This window comes from Salmo trutta, chromosome 20, assembly GCF_901001165.1.
Source record: "Salmo trutta chromosome 20, fSalTru1.1, whole genome shotgun sequence".
Taxonomy (NCBI): Eukaryota; Metazoa; Chordata; class Actinopteri; order Salmoniformes; family Salmonidae; genus Salmo; species Salmo trutta.
Genome location: NC_042976.1, coordinates 29,112,827 through 29,138,117, shown reverse-complemented (window position 1 = coordinate 29,138,117; position 25,291 = coordinate 29,112,827). Strand labels below are relative to the sequence as shown.

At 45.6% G+C, this 25,291-nt stretch overlaps 1 protein-coding gene across 2 annotated transcripts; it reads left to right on the top strand.

The window, feature by feature from the left end:
- The first annotated feature begins 18,056 nt into the window (after positions 1–18,056).
- On the top strand, positions 18,057–24,549 carry LOC115156316 (phosphatidylinositol N-acetylglucosaminyltransferase subunit A). Of its 2 annotated transcripts, XM_029703789.1 has the most exons (7): positions 18,057–18,211; positions 21,915–22,428; positions 22,649–22,919; positions 23,069–23,201; positions 23,284–23,416; positions 23,629–23,835; positions 23,996–24,549. In XM_029703789.1, the coding sequence occupies exons 2-7, from the start codon at positions 21,919–21,921 to the stop codon at positions 24,287–24,289; spliced, it is 1,548 nt and encodes a 515-aa protein (XP_029559649.1). In that variant the 5' UTR covers positions 18,057–18,211; positions 21,915–21,918; the 3' UTR covers positions 24,290–24,549. The 2 variants fall into 2 exon arrangements, with proteins under 2 accessions (XP_029559649.1, XP_029559650.1); XM_029703790.1 differs by lacking the exon at positions 18,057–18,211 and having other exon boundaries at positions 21,646–22,428.
- Positions 24,550–25,291: the final 742 nt, after the last annotated feature.

Sequence of the window (25,291 nt, the reverse complement as noted above, 5' to 3'; positions counted from 1 at the left end):
ACGGGCGGGCCAGTCCATAGCATCAATGCCTTCCTCTTGCAGGAACTGCTGACACACTCCAACCACATGAGGTCTAGCATTGTCTTGCATTAGGAGGAACCCAGGGCCAACCGCACCAGCATATGGTCTCACAAGGGGTCTGAGGATCTCATCTCGGTACCTAATGGCAGTCAGGCTACCTCTGGCGAGCACATGGAGGGCTGTGCGGCCCCCCAAAGAAATGCCACCCCACACCATGACTGACCCACCACCAAACCGGTCATGCTGGAGGATGTTGCAGGCAGCAGAAAGTTCTCCACGGCGTCTCCAGACTCTGTCACGTCTGTCACGTGCTCAGTGTGAACCTGCTTTCATCTGTGAAGAGCACAGGGCGCCAGTAGCGAATTTGCCAATCTTGGTGTTCTCTGGCAAATGCCAAATGTCCTGCACGGTGTTGGGCTGTAAGCACAACCCCCACCTGTGGACGTCGGGCCCTCATACCACCCTCATGGAGTCTGTTTCTGACCGTTTGAGCAGACACATGCACATTTGTGGCCTGCTGGAGGTCATTTTGCAGGGCTCTGGCAGTGATTCTCCTGCTCCTCCTTGCACAAAGGCGGAGGTAGCGGTCCTGCTGCTGGGTTGTTGCCCTCCTACGGCCTCCTCCACGTCTCCTGATGTACTGGCCTGTCTCCTGGTAGCGCCTCCATGCTCTGGACACTACGCTGACAGACACAGCAAGCCTTCTTGCCACAGCTCGCATTGATGTGCCATCCTGGATGAGCTGCACTACCTGAGCCACTTGTGTGGGTTGAAGACTCCGTCTCATGCTACCACTAGAGTGAAAGCACCGCCAGCATTCAAAAGTGACCAAAACATCAGCCAGGAAGCATAGGAACTGAGAAGGGGTCTGTGGTCCCCACCTGCAGAACCACTCCTTTATTGGGGGTGTCTTGCTAATTGCCTATAATTTCTACCTGTTGTCTATTCCATTTGCACAACAGCATGTGAAATGTATTGTCAATCAGTGTTGCTTCCTAAGTGGACAGTTTGATTTCACAGAAGTGTGATTGACTTGGAGTTACATTGTGTTGTTTAAGTGTTCCCTTTATTTTTTGAGCAGTGTATATATATATATATATATATATATATATATGGGGATATCTACATAGGCGTACAGAGGCCCATTATGAAATCAAATCAAATTTATTTATATAGCCCTACTTACATCAGCTGATATCTCAAGGTGCTGTACAGAAACCCTGCCTAAAACCCCAAACAGCAAGCAATGCAGGTGTAGAAGCACGGTGGCTAGGAAAAACTCCCTAGAAAGGCCAAAACCTAGGAAGAAACCTAGAGAGGATCCAGGCTATGAGGGGTGACCAGTCCTCTTCTGGCTGTGCCGGGTGGAGATTATAACAGCACATGGCCAAGATGTTCAAATGTTCATAAATGACCAGTATGGTCAAATAATAATAATCATAGTAGTTGTCGAGGGTGCAACAAGTGAGCAACTCAAGAGTAAGTGCCAGTTGGCTTTTTCATAGCCGATCTTTGAGAGTATCTCTACCGCTCCTGCTGTCTCTAGAGAGTTGAAAACAGCAGGTCTGGGACAGGTAGCACGTCTGGTGAACAGGTCAGGGTTCCAGCAGGTCTGGGACAGGTAGCACGTCCGGTGAACAGGTCAGGGTTCCAGCAGGTCTGGGACAGCAGGCCTGGGACAGGTAGCACGTCCGGTGAACAGGTCAGTTGAAACTGGTGAACAGGCAGAACAGTTGAAACTGGAGCAGCAGCACGGTCAGGTGGACTGGGGACAGCAAGGAGTCATCATGCCAGGTAGTCCTGAGGCATGGTCCTAGGGCTCAGGTCCTCCGAGAGAGAGAAAGAAAGAGAGAAAGAGAGAATTAGAGAGAGCATATTTAAATTCACACAGGACACCGGATAAGACAAGAGAAATACTCCAGATGTAACAGACTGACCCTAGCCCCCTGACACATAAACTACTGCAGCATAAATACTGGAGGCTGAGACAGGAGGGGTCAGGAGACACTGTGGCCCCATCCGATGAAACCCCCGGACAGGGCCAAACAGGCAGAATATAACCCCACCCACTTTGCCAAAGCACAGCCCCCACACCAAAGCACAGCCCCTATCAGAAACCATCACCCCCCCCCTCCCCCAATTGTCTTAGACTCTAAGGAAATAAACACTATATTAAATGCCGTTATAAACACTATATTAAATGCCATAATAAATTATATTAAATTACATAAATGTTGTATTAAATGATACATTCTAATCATCCCTCTGTCTGAGATTACCTCTGTCACAATGATATTTTGATTTTATTTTAGTTAACCTTTATTTAACTAGGCAAGTCAGTTAAGAACATTCTTATTTAGAATGATGGCCTTAAGGATTTACTCTTTGCAAGATTCAATACAGTTAAGACATTTGTACTTTTTTGAGACCATTAAAAACCTCATTAAATGATTGACTTACCTGTGGCATGCCATCTGTATGCAGTCATGCTGTGGGTATCTCAGCCTACTCATCGTCACAAATCAACCTTGCTGAGCTTTTTTTGGCATGGTTTCAACTAGAGTAGATGGTTATATTGTATTCTTGTTCACAAAGATAAAGGTTTCAAGTTAACCAATACTATGGACTAAAAGCTGCAAAAGAAGGAGCTCTCTACACATTTTGGTCACAAGTTTTATAGATAAAGTTTTATCTATAGCCTACTATTATTTTAATGGGCATGTGTGTCTGATTGATAGATATAAAACGATGTAGCTAGATATTGTACACAAAGTGCCGGGCACACCCATACTGATTATAGGTTATCTGCGTGTTAAAGTAATCAAAGGTGTGTCGTTAAGTCTATTGACGCACCCAATCTAATTAACATAATACAACATCTGTTTTGCTCTATGAACTCCACAAGTGTCACAGGACTCGTCTGAATGTAACCCATACAAATGAATGTAAGTGTGGCGGTAGATTTGTGCTAACAAAAATAAGGAGTTAAATATACAGTGGGGGAAAAAAGTATTTGATCCCCTGCTGATTTTGTACGTTTGCCCACTTACAATGAAATGATCAGTGTTTAATTTTAATAGTAGGTTTATTTGAACAGTGAGAGACAGAATAACAACAAAAAAATCCAGAAAAACGCATGTCAAAAATGTTATAAAATGATTTGCATTTTAATGAGGGAAATAAGTATTTGACCCCTCTGCAAAACATGACTTAGTACTTGGTGGCAAAACCCTTGTTGGCAATCACAGAGCTCAGACGTTTCTTGTAGTTGGCCACCAGGTTTGCACACATCTCAGGAGGGATTTTGTCCCACTCCTCTTTGCAGATCTTCTCCAAGTCATTAAGGTTTCGAGGCTGACGTTTGGCAACTCGAACCTTCAGCTCCCTCCACAGATTTTCTATGGGATTAAGGTCTGGAGACTGGCTAGGCCACCCCAGGACCTTAATGTGCTTCTTCTTGAGCCACTCCTTTGTTGCCTTGGCCATGTGTTTTGGGTCATTGTCATGCTGGAATACCCATCCACGACCCATTTTCAATGCCCTAGCTGAGGGAAGGTGGTTCTCACCCAAGATTTGACGGTACATGGCCCCGTCCATCATCCCTTTGATGCAGTGAAGTTGTCCTGTCCCATTAGCAGAAAAACATCCCCAAAGCATAATGTTTCCACCTCCATGTTTGACGGTGGAGATGGTGTTCTTGGGGTCATAGGCAGCATTCCTCCTCCTCCAAACACGGCGAGTTGAGTTGATGCCAAAGAGCTCCATTTTGGTCTCATCTGACCACAACACTTTCACCAGTTGTCCTCTGAGTCATTCAGATGTTCATTGGCAAACTTCAGACGGGCATGTATATGTATTCTTGAGCAGGGGGACCTTGCGGGCGCTGCAGGATTTCAGTCCTTCACGGCGTAGTTGTTATTCTGTCTCTCACTGTTGAAATAAACCTACCATTAAAATTATAGACTGATCCTTTCTTTGTCAGTGGGCAAACGTACAAAATCAGCAGGGGATCAAATACTTTTTCCCCCCACTATGTCCAAAAAAAACTAAATATTTCCTGAGATTTCTTATATCTCCTAGATTTAGGGCAGACACTTCAAAACCTTATTCCTTGTGATTTATTTTTTGACTGTCTTTTGTTGCCGTTTATAAATGCGTTATTAGAAGTGTTTCTATGGGCTAAAGGCCTAAGTGGTATTAACTGGATCATCATACTGTACATCTACTATGTGCTTTAAATCTAAATATTCCACTAATAATAACTTAAAATCTATACATCCGTGACAAATGTATTTGTATATGTCCTGGCAGTTTCATGATCAAATGCATTGTCTCTTGAGAGACTATGATCTATGTTCAAATTCTATTCTTGGATAGTTTCTTAAAAAGGTACAGAGTGGATGTGAGAGTGTTAGCCACTTCCTGGTTTGTATAGTTTGATCATCTGTTGGAACAGTGACGTGAGACATGGGAAAAATCCCTGCGTGTCCAATATTGTTGAGAGAACTGTCATTCTTGTCTCTGCCCAGACAAGCCTGTTTGTGCAATCCTCAGAGGACAACTTCAGTATACATTGAGTAATTTGATATACAAGGGCCATAAAAAAAAGATCATAGAGAAAATGTCTCTACAGAGGCATAATAAAAGTATGTAACAAAGTCAAAGTTATTTGACTTATGCATTTAATTCACATGAAGAAATCTGTTTTAAGTCCAACTTCCCAGAACAAGTTGGGAATCACTGGCTACTGGGCACAGACGTCAGTTCAACTTCTAGTTTTAATTTTAATTTGGTTGAGTTGTCAACTAACGTGAATTCAACGTGAAATCAACATAACATGTCACCGTGTCATTTAGGTTCAAAGTTGGGTGAAAAAAAGAGTAAATTCCAATGTCATCTCATAGAATTTCTTTGTTGAAAGGACAGTGGATACAGCATTGATTCAACCAGTTTTTGCCCAGTGGGTGATTTTCATTGACACCACCAATGATGGATTGTTTCTGTGTAAATTAGGGCTGTTGCATAGGCCTACAGACACTCAAAACCCACATTGGCAAATAATGCTAATGCAATGGCAAAGTAAAACAGCATAACAACAATGTATGAAGGTTCTGAAAATTAAGAGGCATTCCTCCTCTTTAGTGTGACACAGGGCCTAAAAGAAGATCTGAAAAGACAGAAATTACATCCCTGCTTCCGGGTTAAGTGAGCAGTGTGTCAAGAAGCAGCGCGGCTTGGCGGGTCGTGTTTCGGAGGACGCATGGCTCTCAACCTTCGCCTGTCCCGAGTCCGTATGGGAGTTGCAGCGATTGGACAAGACTGTAACTACCAATTGGATATCACAAAATTGGGGAGAAAAAGGGGTAAAAAAAAGGAATAAATAAATAATAATAATAGAAGAAGCCTTTTGGACCTAGACTTGGCGCTTCGGTACTGCTTGTCGTGCAGCAGCAGAGAGAACAGTATATGACTAGTGTGGCTGGAGTCTTTGGCCATTAAAGGCCCTTCCTTTGACACCACCTGGTATAGAGGTCCTGGATGGCAGGAAGCTTGTCCCCATGATGTACTGGGCCGTATGCACTACCCTATGTAGCGCCTTGCGGTCGGAGGCCGAGCAGTTGCCATACCAGGCGGTGATGCAACCAGTCAGGATGCTCTCGATGGTACAGCTGTAGAACTTTTTGAGGATCTGAGGACCCATGCCAAATCTTTTCAGTCTCCTGAGGGGGAATAGGCGTTGTCGTGCCCTCTTCACGACTGTCTTGGTGTGTTTGGACCATGATACTTTGTTGGTGATGTGGACACCAAGGAACTTGAAGCTCTCAACCTGCTCTCGATGAGAATGGGGACGTGCTCGGCCCTCCTTTTCCTGTAGTCTATGATCATCTCCTTTGTCTTGATCACGTTGAGGGAGAGGTTGTTGTTTTGGCACCACACTTCCAGGTCTTTGGCTTCCGGGTTAAGTGAGCAGCCTCCTCCCTATAGGCTGTCTCATCGTTGTCGGTGATCAGGCCTACCACCGTTGTGTTGTCTGCAAACTTAATGATGGTGTTGGAGTCGTACTTGGCCACGCAGTCATGGGTAAACAAGGAGTACAGGAGGGGACTGAGCATGCACCCCTGAGGAGCCCCTGTGGAGCCCCTGTGACAAGCATGGCAGATGTGTTGTTGCCTATCCTTACCACCTGTGGGTGCCCCGTCAGGAAGTCCAGGATCCAGTTGCAGAGGGAGGTGTTTAGTCCCAGGGTCCTTAGCTTAGTTATGAGCTTTGAGGGCACAATGGTGTTGAACGCTGAGCTGTAGTCAATGAACAGCATTCTCACGTAGGTGTTCCTTTTGTCCAGGTGAGAAAGGACAGTGTTGAGTGCAATAGAGATTGCGTTGTCTGTGGATCTGTTGGGGTGGTATGCAAATTGGAGTGGGTCTAGGAATTTTGGGATGATGGTGTCGATGTGAGCCATGACCAGCCATTCAAAGCACTTCATGACTACAGACATGAGTGCTACGGGTCAGTTGTCATTTAGGCAGGCTACCTTGGTGTTCTTGGGCACAGGGACTATGGTGGAATGCTTCAAGCATGTAGGTATTACAGACTCGGCCAGGGACAGGTTGAAAATGTCAGTGAAGACACTTACCAGTTGGACACTGCATGCTCGGAGTGCACGTCCTGGGTAATCCGTCTGGCCCTGTGGCCTTGTGTATGTTGACCTGTTTAAAAAGGTCTTACTCACATTGGCTACAGTGAGCGTGATCACACAGTCGTCCGAAATAGCTGGTGCTTTCATGCATGCTTTGGTGTTGCTTGCCTCGAAGTGTGCATAGAAGTAATTTAGCTCATCTGGTAAGCTTGTGTCACTGGGCAGCTTGCGGCTGAGCTTCCCTTTGTAGTCTGTAGAAGTTTGCAAGCCCTGCCACATCCAACAAGCGTCGGAGTCGGTGTAGAAGGATTCAATCTTAGTCCTGTATTTACTCTTTGCCTGTTGCCGGATGGGAAACTTTGATGGGGGTGGGGGCCACAAAAAAACGGAACTCATCATGAGGGGCCGAAGTGGCTCTGTGGTCTGGTCGTGGGACTTGCAACTGCTTATTCGACCATTCTTACTACAAGTTTAGATAGCTGGCCGCTAGACAGCAAAAAAAATGTAATGACATGGGCTAATTGAAATACTTCTGATGCACAAGCAAATTTAGAAAGTACACCTTGTGCATTCTATTATTCTAAATTTCAACAGTAAGTTGAGAACCCGACTGAGTTCCTAAATATATATATACACACACACAGACACACACACGCACGCGCGCGCACACGCACACGCACGCACACACACACACACACAGTGCAATCAGAAAGTATTCAGACCAGACCCCTTGACTTTTTCCACATTTTGTTACGTTACAGCCTTATTCTAAAATGGATTAAATAAAATGTTGCAAATTTATTACAAATAAAAAACCGGAAATATTCAGACCCTTTACTCAGTACTTTGTTGAAGCACCTTTGGCAGCGATTACAGCCTCGAGTCTTATTGGGTATGACGCTTCAAGCTTGGCACACCTGTATTTGGGGAGTTTCTCCCATTCTTCCCTGCAGATCATCTCAAGCTCTGCCAGGTTGGATGGGGAGAGTCGCTGCACAGCTATTTTCAGGCCTCTCCAGAGATGTTCAATCGGGTCCAAGTCTGGGCTCTGGCTGGGCCACTCAAGGACATTCAGAGACTTGTCCCGAAGCCACTCCTGCGTTGTCTTGGCTGTGTGCTTAGAGTTGTTGTCCTGTTGGAAAGTGAACCTTCGCCCCAGTCTGAGGTCCTGAGCTCTCTGGAGCAGATTTTCATCAAAGATCACTCTGTACTTTGCTCCGTTAATCTTTCCCTCGATCCTAACTAGTCTCCCAGTCCCTGCCACTGAAAAACATTCCCACAGCATGATGCTACCACCACCATCCTTCACCATAAGGATGGTGTCGGGTTTCCTTCAGACATGATGCTTGGCTTTCAGGCCAAATAGTTAAATCTTGGTTTCATCAGACCAGAGAATCTTGTTTCTCATGGTCTGAGAGTCCTTTACTCCAAGTGGGCTGTCATGTGCCTTTTACTGAGGAGTAGCTTCCGTCTGGCCACTACCATAAAGGCCTGATTGGTGGAGTGCTGCAGAGATGGTTGTCATTCTGGAAGGTTCTCCCATCTCCACAGAGGAACTCTGGAGCTCTGTCAGAGTGACCATCTGGTTCTTGCTCACCTCCCTGACCAAGGCCCTTCTCCCCCGTTTGCTCAGTTTGGCTGTGCGGCCAACTCTAGGAAGAGTGTTGGCTGTTCCAAACATCTTCCATTTAAGAATGATGGAGGCCACTGTGTTCTTGGGGACCTTCAATGCTGCAGACATTTTTTGTTACCCTTTTCCAGATCTGTGCCTCGACACAATCCTGTCTAGAGCTCTACGGACAATTCCTTCGACCTCATGGCTTGGTTTTTGCTCTGACATGCACTGTCAACTGTGGGACCTTATATAAACAGGTGTGTGCCTTTCCAAATCCTGTCCAATAAGTTTATTAGTTACCAGCCTCATAAATTGCAGCCCAAATAAATTCTGCAGAGAATTCGCATCTCAACATCAACTGTTCAGAGGAGACTACGTGAATCAGGCCTTCATGGTCGAATTGCTGCAAAGAAACCACTACTAAAGGACACCAATAAGAAGAAGAGACTTTCTTGGGCCAAGAAACACGAGCAATAGACATTAGACCGGTGGAAATCTGTCGTTTGGTCTGATGAGTCCAAATGTATGATTTTTGGTTCCAACCGACGTGTCTTTGTGAGACTCGGAGTAGGTGAACGGATGATCTCTGCATGTGTGGTTCACACCGTAAAGCATGGAGGAGGTATGATGGTGTGGGGGTGCTTTGCGGGTGACACTGTCTGTAATTTATTTAGAATTCAAGGCACAACTGTTACGTTCCCCAGTTTCTGTGTTGTGGTTTGTGTATTTTCATGTATGTATTTCAGGAAATGGATTCCTGAAATTCTCTACAAGCAGCTGATTGGTCAGCCCCATTGATGATTGGAGAGCTGACCCCGCCCCCTCGTCAGGACGCAGCTGTCTCCAATTACCAACTCCTTCTGAAGCTTTATAAGCCAGTGTTCTGTTCCTCAGAAGAAAGAGATGATTGCTGAGAGAGGAGGTTGATGGCAGAGGGTTTTATATATATATATATATATATATATATATATATATATATATATATATATATGTGTGTGTGTGTGTGTGTGTGTTGGTTGTTTCTCAGAAAGAGATTTGGTATGTACTATGTTAGTTGTTGCTGAGAAAGCTAATTGTTATGTTCTGTGTTAGTTTGGTGCTCAGAGAGTTTCTTTAATGTCCTGGGTTAGTTTTTTTCTCAGGTTTTGTTGTGGGGAAGGGGAAGGCACCCAGGGATTACTTAGGCAAGAGGTCTGCAGGCATACATAACCCGTAGTAGTTTACTGTCTATGCACACTAGGAAAGACCTGGGCGGACCATCCCCTGTATTTTGGTTAGTGCACCAGGTGGTGCTAGTTAGGTAAGTAGTGGGTAGGCAGGTAAGGTAGGAGAGGGGGCTTTGATATTTACTTTCTTTGCTTTGGTTCCGTACAGCCCCTTTTCCCCAAACTTACCGTGCGACGGAATAAATTCCCTGTAAACGGTATTCTCTGCCTTCTGTCATCCTTACTCACACCTACAGTCCCATACCTCTTTCACACCACGGAGAGTTGAGTTGTAGCAGGGTGTTGCGTTCTCTTTTACTAGAGGCATGCGTAACAACTAACCAACATGGCTACCATAGCATTCTGCAGTGATACGCCATCCAATCTGGTTTGCACTTATTGGGACTATCATTTGTTTTTCAACAGAACAATGACCCAACACACCTCCTGGCTGTGTCAGGGCTATTTGACCAAGAAGGAGAGTGATAGAGTGCTGCATCAGATGATCTGGCCTCCACAATTACCTGACCTCAACCCAATTGAGATGGTTTGGGATGAGTTGGACCACAGAGTGAAGGAAAAGCAGCCAACAAGTGCTCAGCATATGTGGGAACTCCTTCAAGACTGTTGGAGATGCATTCCAGGTGAAGCTAGTTGAGAGAATGCCAAGAGTGTGCAAAGCTTTCATCAAGGCAAAGGATGGCTACTTTGAAGAATCTGAAATATAAAATATATTTTCATTTGTTTAACACTTTTTTTGGTTAATACATGATTCCACATGTGTTATTTCATAGTTTTGATGTCTTAACCATTATTCTACAATGTAGAAAATAGTAAAAACAAAGAAAAACCCTTGAATGAGTAGGTGTGTCCAAACTTTTGACTGGTACTACACACAAAGTTATTTCTGGTGCTGGCCCCCAGGCCACCAGTTGCCCATCCCTGATCTACAGCATCAATCAAATACCCCATTCACAGTGTGATTTATGGTAGTAGGTGACAGGTGCAATGGTTTGTGTCAAGAACTGCAACTTTGCTGGGGGGGATGCAACTGAATAATAGGAAGGTGTTCCTCATGTTTGCTATGCTCAGTGTTTGAGCCTTCCCTGTCAATAATGTTGGGTACAGATAGGATATTTGTTGTTTTCATTACATTACTTGTCAAGCATGGGAGGATTTGGTTTGAACATGCAGAAATCTGATCTGCTCAGGGTGTGTCACAACTTTGTCTCACACATCGAAAGTGTATTGCGTTAACATGAATTGATAATTGTTGGAAACTGGCCCTAAACTGTCAATCCTATCACTCATCAACCTAGATCAATGAAAAGTTTCACCAGAAATAATCCTCTCTGATCCCATATAATATGCACCAGTGACAAGAGTAAGTCTTTTCAGTAGTTCTGCTATCAATCATAGGAGTTCTATGGAAAGGAAAATTTTGGGTAAGGGATTTGGTGTCAGGCTGTCTGAAGGCTTTTGACTGAAGGCTATATATATATATTTTACTGATCTCAGCCTTTATCCATAAACCTTATAATAACAATCTGTCACTATGGCAGTATTAAATTGAGGGCCCGCATTTACAGTTGGTAATTCTAGCCTGTTTGTCTCATTCCTTACCTTGTAGACTTAGGGGAGGTTCTCATTCTCTGTCTCTGTCAGGATGCTACCTACATTTCTTGCAGATTGTTGTGATTTAAGTGTCTGAGTGCAATGAGGTGCTATAAGCATATAAAATTACGTGATACCGATAGTTTCTTTCAAAACGTACCCAAATCAAAAACCATGGACTTGAGTCCTCCAGAGTGGCACAGCGGTCAAAGGCACTGCATCGCAGTGCTTAAGGCGTCACTACAGACCCGGGTTCAATCCCAGGCTGTCACAACTGGCCGTGACCGGGTGTCCCATAGGGTGGCACACAATTGACCAAGGTGAGGGTTTGGCCGGGGGGGGCCTCAAGGTAAGGAGTGCCTTTGACTGCTGTGCTCTAGCGACTCCTTGGGGGGGCCGGGCGCTTGCAGACTGACTTCGGTCGTCAGTTGAACGGTGTTTCCTCCGACACATTGGTGCAGCTGGCTTCCGGGTTAAGGGGACAGGTGTTAAGAAGCGCGGTTTGACGGGTCATGTTTCAGAGGACGCATGACTCGATCTTTGCCTCTCCTGAGCCCGTTGGGGAGTTGCAGCGATGAGAAAAGATTGCAATTGGATATCACGAAATTGGGGGTAAAAAACCTAAAATATATATTTTTTAACATGGACTGATAGCAACCTTGTAGGAAAACTGAAAGAGCGAGACGCTGCTTACAAACAGGGCAAGATGACTGGGACAATAGTTTGGTCAAACATATTGATCAAGATGGCTAGAGACAAAGTGGAGGAGCAATTCAGTGGGTCGGACACAAAAGGCGTATGAGGCAGGGGCTCCTAACGATGACGGATTACAAAAATAAAGCCAGCCACATTGCGGTTACCAACGCCACACTACCGGATGAGCTAAACATATTTTGCTCAAGATTCAAGCACAATGACCCTGAGCTGCTGAGGAGAGTCCCCGATGACAACGTGGGCTTCACACTCAGTCTCCACTGAGGACGTACAGTGGGGAGAACAAGTATTTGACACACTGCCGATTGTCCTACTTACAAAGCATGTAGAGGTCTGTAATTTTTATCATAGGTACACTTCAACTGTGAGAGATGGAATCCAAAAAAATCCAGAAAATCACATTGTATGATTTTTAAGTAATTAATTTGCATTTTATTGCATGACAAGTATTTGATACATCAGAAAAGCAGAACTTAATATTTGGTACAGAAACCTTTGTTTGCAATTAGAGGTCATACGTTTCCTGTAGTTCTTGACCAGCTTTGCACACACACTGCAGCAGGGATTTTGGCCCACTCCTCCATACAGACCTTCTCCAGATCCTTCAGGTTTCGGGGCTGTTGCTGGGCAATACCGACTTTCGGCTCCCTCCAAAGATTTTCTATTGGGTTCAGGTCTGGAGACTGGCTAGGCCACTCCAGGACCTTGAGATGCTTCTTAGTTGCCCTGGCTGTGTGTTTTGGGTCGTTGTCATGCTGGAAGACCCAGCCACGACCCATCTTCAATGCTCTTACTGAGGGAAGGAGGTTGTTGGCCAAGATCTCGCGATACATGGCCCCATCCATCCTCCCCTCAATATGGTGCAGTCGTCCTGTCCCCTTTGCAGAAAAGCATCCCCAAAGAATGATGTTTCCACCTTCATGCTTCACGGTTGGGATGGTCTTCTTGGGGTTGTACTCATCCTTCTTCCTCTAAACACGGCGAGTGGAGTTTAGACCAAAAATCTCTATTTTTGTCTCATCAGACCACATGACATTCTCCCATTCCTCCTCTGGATCATCCAGATGGTCATTGGCAAACTTCAGATGGGCCTGGACATGTGCTGGCTTGAGCATGAGGACCTTGCGTGCGCTGCAGGATTTTAATCCATGACGTCGTAGTGTGTTACTAATGGTTTTCTTTGAGACTGTGGTCCCAGCTCTCTTCAGGTCATTGACCAGGTCCTGCCGTGTAGTTCTGGGCTGATCCCTCACCTTCCTCATGATCATTGATGCCCCACGAGGTGAGATCTTGCATGGAGCCCCAGACCGAGGGTGATTGACCGTCATCTTGAACTTCTTCCATTTTCTAATAATTGCGCCAACAGTTGTTGCCTTCTCACCAAGCTGCTTGCCTATTGTCCTGTAGCCCATCCCAGCCTTGTGCAGGTCTACAATTTTATCCCTGATGTCCTTACACAGCTCTCTGGTCTTGGCCATTGTGGAGAGGTTGGAGTCTGTTTGATTGAGTCTTTTATACAGGTAACGAGTTCAAACAGGTGCAGTTAATACAGGTAATGAGTGGAGAACAGGAGGGCTTCTTAAAGAAAAACTAACAGGTCTGTGAGAGCCGGAATTCTTACTGGTTGGTAGGTGATCAAATACTTATGTCATGCAATAAAATGTAAATTAATTACTTAAAAATCATACTATGTGATGTTCTGGATTTTTGTTTTAGATTCCGTCTCTCACAGTTGAAGTGTACCTATGATAAAAATTACAGACCTCTACATGCTTTGTAAGTAGGAAAACCTGCAAAATCGGCAGTGTATCAAATACTTGTTCTCCCCACTGTATGTAAGTCATGTAAACGTGTTAACCCTCGCAAGGCTGCCGGCCTAGAAGACATCTACAGACATGCCCTCAGAGCATGTGTTTCTGACATTTTCAATCTCTCCCTAGCTCAGGCCTTTATACTCACTCACCTGCTCAAAGATGTCCACTATCATCCCTGTGCCCAAGAAAGGGAAAGTAACAAGTGAATGACTACCGACTAGTAGCACTCACTTCCGTCATCATGAAGTGCTTTGAGAGGCTAGTCAAAGACCATATCACCTCCTCCCTCTCCGACACATTCGACCCTCTCCAATTCAGATCCATGGATGACGCACTGCACACTGCCCTTACCCACCTGGACAAAAGGAATGCATATATGAGGATGCTGTTCATCGACTACAGCTTGGCCTTCAATACCATAGTGCCCTATAAGCTCATTACAAAGCTCACGGCCCTGGGTCTGAACTCCTCCCTATGCAACTGGGTCCTAGACTTCTACACAGTTCCAACTCCATCATCAAGTTCGCTGACGACCCGACAGTAGTAGGCCTGATCACCAACAACGACGAGACAGCCTACACGGAGGAAGTAGGCACTCTGACAGCGTGGTGCCAGGTAAACAACCTCTCCCTCAAAGGAGCTGATTGTGGACTTCTAGAGAAACCAGGCTGGACACGCCCTCATCCTCATCAACAGGGCCTCCGTGGAGATGGTCATTAACTTCAAATTCCTCGTCGTACACATCTCAGAGAAGCTGAAATGGTCTAACCAAATGGACACCATAGTAAAGAAGGCAGGCACGGCAGCGACTATTCAGCCTCAGGATGTTGAAATTTGGCCTGTCCCTGAGGGCCCTCACAGTCTTCTAGAGGAGAACCATCGAGAGCATACTGTTGGGTTGCATCCCAGCATAGTATGGCAACTCCTCCGCCACCGCAGACCTCAAAGCTCTTCAGGTGGTGATAAGTGCAGCGGAATGCACCATTGGGTTCACACCGCCTGCCCTACAGGACACCTACAACACCAGGTGTTGCAGTAAGGCCAAGAAGATCATCAGGGACCCCAGCCACCCAAGCCATGTTCTGTTCTCCACGCTTCAATCGCTCACATGCTGGCAGTACAGGAGCATCATGGCAAAAACTGAAAGACTGACCAATAGCAGCAGTAAATAACAATAGCGGGGAGACCTAGTCAGTTGTACAACTGAATGCCTTCAACTGAAATGTGTCTTTCGCATTTAACCCAACCCCTCTGAATCACAGAGGTGCAGGAGGCTGCCTTAATCGACATCCATGTCTTCGGCACCCAGGGAACAGTGGGTTAACGGCCTTGCTCAGGGGCAGAACAACAGATTTTTACCTTGTCAACTCGGGGGGTACCGGTACAAAGTCAATGTGCGGGGCACCGGTTAGTCGAGATAATAGAGTTAATATGTAAATGTAGGTAGATTTAAAGTGACTATGCATAGATAATAGCAGCAGCGTAAAATATGGGGGGGGGACGGACAATGCAAATAGTCTGGGTAGCCATTTGATTAGCTGTTCAGGAGTCTTATAGGTTGGGGGTAGAAACTGTTGAGAAGCCTTTTGGACCTAGACTTGGCGCTCTGGTACCGCATGCCGTACGGTAGCAGAGAGGGTGGCTGGAGTCTTTGACTATTTATAGGGCCTTCCTCTGACACGGTCTGGTATAGAGGTCCTGGATGGCAGGAAGCTTGGCCCCATGATGTACTGGGCCGCACGCACTACCCTCTGTAGGGCCTTGCGGTCTGAGGCCAAGCAGTTGCCACACCAGGGAGTGATGCAACGAGTCAGGATGCTCTCGATGGTGCAGCTGTAGAACTTTTTGAGGATCTGAGGACCCATGCCAAATCTTTTCAGTCGCCTGAGAGGGAATAGATTTTGTCGTGCCCTCTTCATGACTGTCTTGGTGTGCTTGGACCATGTTAGTTTGTTGGTGATGTGGACACCAAGGAACTTGAAGCTCTCAACCTGCTCCACTATAGCACCGTTGATGAGAATGGGGGCGTGCTCGGCCCTCCTTTTCCTGTAGTCCACAATCATCTCCTTTGTCTTGGTCACTTTGAGGGAGAGGTTGTTGTCTTGGCACCACACGGACAGGTGTCTGACCTCCTCCCTATAGGCTGTCTGATCGTTGTCGGTGATCAGGCCTACCACTGTTGTGTCACCAGCAAACTTAATGACGGTGTTGGAGTCGTGCCTGGCCATGCAGTCATGATTGAACAGGGAGTACAGGAGGGGACTGAGAACGCACCTCTGAGAGGCCCCCGTGTTGAGGATCAGCGTTGCGGATGTGTTACCTACCCTTACCACCTGGGGGCAGCCTGTCAGGAAGTCCAGGATCCAGTTTCAGAAGGAGGTGTTTAGTCCCAAGGTCCTTAGCTTAGTGATGTGTTTTCAGGGCACAATGGTGTTGAACGCTGAGCTGTAGTCAATGAATAGTATTCTCACATAGGTGTTCCTTTTATCCAGGTGTGAAAGGCCAGTGTGGAGTGCAATAGAGATCGCATCATCTGTGGATCTGTTGGGGCGGTATGCAAATAGGAGTGAGTCAAGGGTTTGTGGGATAATGGTGTTGATGTGAGCCATAACCAGCCGTTCAAAGCACTTCATGACTACAGACCTGAGTGCTATGGGTCGATAGTCATATAGGCAGGTTACCGTGGTGTTCTTGGGCACATGGACTATGGTGGTCTGCTTGAAACTTGTTGGTATTACAGACTCAGACAGGGAGATGTTGAAAATGTCAGTGAAGACACTTGCCAGTTGGTCAGCGCATGCTCGGGGTACACGTCCTGGTAATCCGTCTGGCCCTGCGGCCTTATGAATGTTGACCTGTTTTAAAGGTCTTACTCACATCGGCTATGGAGAGCATGATCACACAGTCGTCCTGAACAGTTGATGCTCTCATGCATGTTTTCGTGTTGCTTGCCTCGAAGCGAGCATAGAAGTAATTTAGCTCGTCTGTTAGGCTCGTGTCAACTGGCAGCTCGCGGCTGTGCTTCCCTTTTGTAGTCTGTAATAGTTTGCAAGCCCTGCCACATCTGTTGAGCGTTGATGCCATTGTAGTACGATTCAATCTTTGTCCTGTATTGACGCTTTGCCTGTTTGATGGTTCATCGGAGGGCATAGCGGGATTTCTTATAAGCTTCCAGGTTACAGTCCAGCTCCTTGAAAGCGGCAGCTCTACCCTTTAATCCATGGCTTTTGGTTGGGGTATGTACGTACAGTCACTGTGGGGACGACGTCATTGATGCACTTATTAAGCCAGTGACTGATGTTGTGTACTGATCAATGCCTTCGGGAAAAATCCCAGAACATATTCCAGTCTGTGCTAGCTAAAATGGCACAGATACAGTACAAAGATGAGTCCTCTATCTATCTCTATGTGAAGGTCATGCGAGATGGAGCTTGAATCTGATGATGGTGGAAATAAGTATGAATGTCCAAAATAATGGAAAAATAAGTTCAACTAATGTAGGAAAGGAAACTTCTAGTGTTGGTATTACCCCGTTGTATCTGGCAGGAGTTTGTTTTCTGGGAGTATTGGGTCCTGATTTGGTGGATCCATTGGGAGTGACTTTATCACAGTGCATTGTCATACCAGCCACATTTCTGCCTGCCCAATAACTCAGAAACACAGGAAAACATTAAATGACCCAGGGAATCGATAGAATCGATAGATCACAAAAACATATAACATTCAAAATTGGTGAACCTTTCCTTTTAAAATCTGAGGAGCTACATGGATTACTGACTCGTATAAATTATGTTTTTTTTGGCAGGGGGGTAAATTCTTTCGTAGTTTGTGTTTTAATGTTCATTTTCTTTTCCCCATAGTGGAATAAACTTTTATTTGGTGAATTTAACCCCCGTCCAGTTAGAGGCGACAAACATGTAGCTCGCCAATAAATCCAACGAAGAAGACTAATAATTAGAAGAAGAAGAAGAAGAAGAAGACGACGACATCAAAGATTTTATAACGAAACCAAGATAGACCACGGCTTGCCGTTTCCAATGGGAAAGAATTAGTCATAGTGGACAGAACAAGCAAGGAGGTGGGCAGGGCCAAGCACGCGTTAGCGATATCCTATTGGCGCGTTGAAGTAGACGTCTGCATATTTCGTTAGGGAACGCCTACAATGAAGTCCCCTGTGCAGTAACTCAATTCGGATTTGCACTCCCAAACAGCGCGATTTAAAGAAAAAACGTTCGCAAAGAATAACACTTCATAACAAGTGTATTAAGATCAAATGTTTAATCGATGAGAAAATTTGCAGAATGTCGGCCAAAATCCATCTCGTTCCCTCTTCTCCCACTACGCGCCAGTAGGCACCTCTCACTACCATATTTGCTAGTGAGTGGAAACGCAACCGGATGCTTCACATTAATACATCCAGTGAAATATCTGTCTTATTGTTCTATCTGTGACATGACAGCGGCGCAGGAAGTGTGTGTTGTTTTGATTGACGATGCACTGAGACAAAATTGTTGATTTATATAAAACAAAAATACATTTCTTCTTCGCTTTGAAGGTAAGGTCGTAGTCTCAATGTCTACGACCTTTGAAGGTAAGTCTGAACCCTCAATGTCCTTTGCAGCATCATAGCAAACATACTAGGTTACCTAGCTTAATTTCTAACGTTAACTAGCCAGCTAAAAAGTTACAGTAGCTAGTTAACGTTACCTCCAAGCTACAAACGAATGGGTTATCTACACTGTACAAACATTAGGAACCATGGCTGTATTCATGGGTGCCAAGGGAAGCCAGGCTTCCCCCCCCAAAATTGAAAAATAAAATGCATATAATAATGTATATTTCGTCTCTCTGTGTTTCATAATTGTCCTTCAATTCGCAAGAGGCTGAATGCATCTCGCCGGAAAAAGCATCCGAGCAAACTAAACAGCGAACATCTGTCTCCCATCAATCTGACGCTGTCTGGTCCAAACGAGTATGACATTGTTGCAGCCCTAAACGTTGATTGGAATGCAATGGAAGCCAGCGAGCATTTGGCCTCCCTTGATTGGTCTTTTAATTATTTTTTTTATCAGCGTTAATTAAGCTGAACTGAGCCAGCTCAACTGTGAATGGTCCTGGCTCACCCCAAAAAAGTGTAAAGGAAAGCCAGCTTGGATTTTGGCATCCCTCCTATCAAATCGCATTGAGAGCATACATAATTGACAGAAACAACTTGAATTGTTGCATCTCGTTGTGTTGTAGCCCTCTGGTGGCTAGCTAGCTAAAATGGGTCCTTTCCTAAATTATCCATGGATGGAGATAGGGATTTGGTCTTGTGGTTTTACTTAATTCTCTATACCAGCCAATGATTATAATGGCGATTCTGATTCAACCATTAATTCATGCATTGTTGTTCCCCTGGCCTGAGCGGATGGACATTCAGCATGTAACAGGCTAAAGTTGCCCATGAATGGAATTAGGCTAGCATGTAAGCATTTTAGCCAGGTAGCCTAGGACAACAAAAAATAAAAGTGTGTACTGTATGGCTGAGTGATAGACCGTTTCGTTAACATGAAAGAGAGGAGGATGGCATTGGCGTTTCTCTACAAGTAGGGTGAGTCAACATATTTTTTACTTGCGTTCACGCAGACAGAACCATGGACAGCCACATTTTATTTTCCTTACGTTGATTGAAATAAATTGTTTTTGGTATCTTTTAGTTATCACTGTATTAGACTAAGCAGAGGTGATTTGATCATGTTGAAGTTGAAATGGTGCTGGAGTAGTGGAGGCAGCTGCTGTTTTCTTTGCGACTCTGTGGTGCTAAATCAATAGTTGTTTAGTGGTCTGTAAAATCTGGGAACATTAACTTGCTTGACCATGCTGTTGGTCATGTAACTGTCTGTTACATGTAATAACCTCAGCAACAAACAAAAAACGTCCTCTCACTGTCAACTGCGTTTATTTACCGCAAACTTAACATGTGTAAATATTTGTATGAACATAAGATTCAACAACTGAGACATAAACTGAACAAGTTCCACAGACATGTGACTAACAGAAATTGATTAATTTGTGTCCCTGAACATGGGGGGAGTCAAAAGTAACAGTCACTATCTGGTGTGGCCACCAGCTGCATTAAGTACCGCAGTGCATCTCCTCCTCACGGACTGCACCAGATTTGCCAGTTCTTGCTGTGAGATGTTACCCCACTCTTTCACCAAGGTACCTGCAAGTTCCCGGACACTTCTGGGGGGAATGGCCCTAGCCCTCACCCTCCGATCCAATAGGTCCCAGACGTGCTCAATGGGATTGAGATCCGGGCCCTTCGCTGGCCATGGCAGAACACTGACATTTCTGTGTTGCAGGAAATCACTCACAGAACGAGCAGTATGGCTGGTGGCATTGTCATGCTGGAGGGTCATGTCAGGATGAGCCTGCAGGAAGGGTACCACATGAGGGAGGAGGATGTCTTCCCTGTTAACGCACAGCGTTGAGATTGCTTGCAATGACAACGAGCTCAGTCCGATGATGCTGTGACACACCGCCCCAGACCATGACGGACCCTCCACCTCCAAATCGATCCCGCTCCAGACTACAGGCCTCGGTGTAACGCTCATTCCTTTGATGATAAACGTGAATCCGACCATCACCCCTGGTGAGACAAAACCGCGACTCGTCAGTGAAGAGCACTTTTTGCCAGTACTGTCTGGTCCAGCAACGGTGGGTTTGTGCCCATAGGCGACGTTGTTGCCGGTGATGTCTGGTGAGGACCTGCCTTACAACAGGCCTACAAGCCCTCAGTCCAGCCTCTCTCAGCCTATTGCAGACAGTCTGAGCACTGATGGAGGGATTGTGCTTTCCTGGTGTAAATCGGGCAGTTGTTGTTGCCATCCTGTACCTGTCCCGCAGGTGTGATGTTCAGATGTACCGATCCTGTGCAGGTGTTGTTACACATGGTTTGCCACTGCAAGGATGATCAGCTGTCTGTCCTGTCTCCCTGTAGCGCTGTCTTAGGCTTCTCACAGTACGGACATTGCAATTTATTGCCCTGGCCACATCTGCAGTCCTCGTGCCCCCTGGCAGAATGCCCAAGGCATGTTCACGCAAATGAGCAGGGACCCTGGGCATCTTTCTTTTGGTGTTTTTCAGAGTCAGTAGAAAGGCCTCTTTAGTGTCCTAAGTTTTCATAACTGTGACCTTAATTGCCTACCGTCTGTAAGCTGTTAGTGTCTTAACGACAGTTCCACAGGTGCATGTTCATTAATTGTTTATGGTTCATTGAACAAGCTTGGGAAACAGTGTTTAAACCCTTTACAATGAAGATCTGTGAAGTTATTAGGATTTTTATGAATTATCTTTGAAAGACAAGGTCCTGAAAAAGTTTATGATTTGTGGACTAAACTGGACAGAGGTTGCTATCTGGTTTTGTGATAAAACAAAGGTTTCTTTGAATTTATTCTACCACTGTGTCTAATTGTTTCAGCCTTTAGGCCTAAATATCACGGTCGCAAGGCATATGAATTAACAGGTTATAGAGCAAACAACGCAATTGTCACTACACAAGTTGTAATATGGCCTTTTTTTCTGGCTTCTTCAGTGATTTTACCCACGCACCGCCACTGTTCGGAACACCTACTCTTTCCATGACATAGACGGACCAGGTGAAAGCTATGATCCCCTATTGAAGTGGATTTAACAAGTGACATCAATCAGTGTAGATTGACAGGTTAAATAATGATTTTTAAGCCTTGAGATAATTGAGACATGGATTGTGTGTGTGCCATTCAGAGGGTGACTAGTCAAGACAAAATATTTGAGTTCCTTTGAACAGGGTATGGTAGTAGGGGCCAGGCGCTCCGCTTTGAGTGTATCAAGAACTGCAATGCTGCTGGGTTTTTCACGCTCAACCGTTTCCCGCGTGTATCAAGAATGGTCCACCACCCGAAGGATATCCAGCCAACTTGACTCGACTGTGGGAAGCATTGGAGTCAACATGGGCCAGCATTCCTGTGGAACGCTTTCAATACCTTGTTGAGTCCATGTCCTGACGAATTGAGGCTGTTCTGAGGGCAAAAGGGGGTGAAACTCAATATTAGGAAGGTGTTCATAATGTTTTTTATGCTCAGTGTATAAGCCGCTACAAAGATATCTCGACTAGCTAGCTTGCAACCGCTTATTCATAAGATTATCTTTCTATAAGCTTCATTACCAAAGTGTATGATATAGTAATTAGATTCAGTCCTAGGCTAGTCTGAGCAGATTGTGTTGTTGTAGCTAGCCATTGTAATATATACATTTCATTATTTACACAGGTGCATGTTTGCTCTACATGTGAAACGCCTGTATGAGTGTCGCATACAACCACAGCACTCCACCACCATGGGCCAGCGAAGGAGGGGGGCGGCTGCCCACGCTCCCCTAGCAAACAGACACCCTGACGGGCTTACAGTAGCTCCCCAGGCCCCAACCAGGAAACACAACATTTGCATGGTGTCAGACTTCTTCTACCCCAACATGGGAGGGGTGGAGAGCCACATCTACCAGCTATCCCAGTGTCTGATCGAGAAGGGCCACAAGGTGGTGATCGCCACCCACACCTACGGCTGCAGGAAGGGGGTCCGCTACCTGACCAACGGGCTCAAGGTGTACTACCTGCCCCTGCAGGTGATGTACAACCAGTCCACCGTCACCACCTGCTTCCACAGCCTGCCACTACTGCGCTGTGTGTTCGTCAGGGAGCGCATCACCGTGGTGCACGCCCACAGCTCCTTCTCCGCCATGGGCCACGATGCACTGTTCCACGCCAAGACCATGGGCCTCAACACGGTGGGTAACCTTGGGCCTCAACACAGTGGGTAGCAGTCTAGCAGAGAGGGTGTTGTGGGTGGTGAAACTAAGCCTACCTTTGACCGAACGTAGTGCACTATAGGAATAGGGTGCCATTGCAGACGCAACCTACGGCAAATCGGTAACATATCACATTCCTGAAATAGCTTTTTATGTGTCCATCTAGGAGAAATAACTAAAGGTTGTTTTCTGTTTACAGGTGTTCACTGACCACTCCCTCTTCGGTTTTGCTGACGTCAGCTCGGTGCTGACCAATAAGCTGCTGACTGTGTCTCTGTGCGATACCAATCACATTGTGTGCGTGTCATACACCAGTAAGGAGAACACAGTGCTCAGGGCAGGGCTCGACCCCGAGATTGTTTCTGTCATCCCCAATGCCGTCGACCCCAGAGACTTCACCCCCGACCCCTCCCAACGGCATGACGACAGGATCACCATCGTTGTGATCAGCCGTCTCGTCTACCGCAAAGGTAGGGAGGGAGGGAGGGGTGAGACTATATTGTATATAATGATAAATGTAGCAAAAACTTGATCTATGTCATTTATTATTATATACACTTCCTGTAGGTATGATTGTAGGAGTGTGAAGTGTCATTCCCTGTTCTTTCCCTTTTTTAAGGAATAGATCTTCTGGGAAGGATCATCCCAGAGCTCTGTCTGAAACATCCAGATCTACATTTTCTGATTGGTGGAGAGGGACCAAAGAGAATCGTGTTGGAGGAAGTGAGAGAGAAATACCAACTACACGACAGGTACAATTATACAGTGGTGTGTATGTATGTGGTTGTATGTGTTTACATGTACTGCATGTGTCTGATTTGCTTCTCTCCCAAGGGTGCATCTCCTGGGGGCCCTGGAGCATAAGGATGTGCGTGGGGTGTTGGTTCAGGGACATATCTTCCTCAACACCTCCCTGACTGAGGCTTTCTGCATGGCCATAGTGGAGGGAGCCAGCTGTGGACTACAGGTGGGTTCATCTCTTATTACAACACAGGCCAGGTACAGTATACGTTAGCTGGTGCACTTTGAGATAAAGTGGTTGATACCTGGGACTGGTTGGGTGTAAGTCAAGGTGAACTTTGTGTGGGTGTTTAGATGTAGAGTGTGCTTGTAATGTGAGGGAGTTTGAGATCTGATCATTTTGTGTGTGTGTGTGTGTGGGCGTGTGTGGGCGTGTAGGTGGTAAGTACGCGTGTTGGAGGGATCCCAGAGGTTCTGCCTGAGGATCTGATCACCCTGTGTGAGCCAACCGTGCATTCTCTGTGTGCCGGCCTGGAGAGTGTCATCGCTAGGCAACTATCGGGCCGCGTTGACTCCCCCGCCACCATCCACGCCCACGTCCGCACCCTGTACACCTGGAGGAACGTTGCAGAGAGAACAGAGAAGGTAGGCTCATACATGCTTACATACTCTCTATTTTATTATGTTTCATAAATCTACAATGTGGTACACTTTCATAATACCTTTCATTGACACTGACTGAGATACTGATGAGGTCTAATTCATTGACACTAACACTGTGTCTATGCTCTCTCTGTTCTGTCAGGTGTATGACTGCGTCGCTGGGAAGGAGGTTCTTCCTCTGGACAGACGGCTGCTCAGACTGAGGGCCCACTGTGGCCCCGTGGCAGGCTCCATCTTTGCCCTCTTTGCTGTTCTCGACTTCCTCTTCCTGCTCCTCCTCCGCTGGCTCCTCCCAGACCGCCTCATAGATATTGCCATGGACGCCACGGGCCCTCAGGGGTTGTGGAGGCGGGACTTGGGCGATAGGAAAGGAACTCGCTCTAAAAGTGCCGTCTTGAAAAAGGAGGAGTCAAGTGGTCACAAGACCAAGCTATGATCACAACTCCAAGCAGGCACAAATCCTTATCCTCAATTGTTATATAACTCCTGAAAATACAGATGTTTTTAAATTTTTTACTTGATATCTGACCCCACTACCTTATGACCTGTGGAGACTGACCACTCGTTGCAGAATGTTTTAGGGGGAACCCGTTTGTTTAGGGTTGTTTTTTTAACTTACTTTTTTGTTTTCTTTTCCTCTATATGTTTAATGTATTATTTCTTAAACTTTATATGATCAAAAGGATCAATACTATGTATCTTTTGTAATGTTATTTCTTTATTTTTTTTATTTTTATTCTTCTGAGTGGCAACCCAAATCAAATTTTATTTGTCACATGCGCAGAATACAACCGATGTAGACCTTACCGTGAAATGCTTACTTACAAGCCCTTAACTAACAATGCAGTTTTAAGAAAATATTTACTAAATAAACTAAAGTTTAAAAAAAAGTCACACAATAAAATAACAACTAGGCTATATACAGGGGGTACCGGTACTGAGTCAATGTGTGGGGTTCAGGTTAGTCGAGGTAATATGTACATGTAGGTAGGGGTAAGGTGACTATGCATAGATAATAAACATCGAGGGGGGGGGGTCAATGCAAATAGTCCATGTAGCTGTTTGCTTAGTTGTTCATCAGTCTTATGGCTTGGGGGTAGAAGCTGTTGAGAAGCCTTTTGGACCTAGACTTGGCGCTCCGGTACCGCTTGCCATGCGGTAGTGGAGAGAACAGTCTATGACTTGGGTGGCTGGAGTCTTTGACAATTTTGGGTCTTTTTCTGACACAGCGTGGTATAGGTCCTGGATGGCAGGAAGCTTGGTCTTAGTGATATACTGGGCCGTACGCACTACCCTCTGTAGCGCTTTACCGTCGGATGCTGAGCAGTTGCCATACCAGGCGATGATGCAACCGGTCATGTACAATGTGTGAAATAATGAATTGAAAATATATGAACAGAATATTAATTGATATGAATTTAAATTATGTACAGTTGTG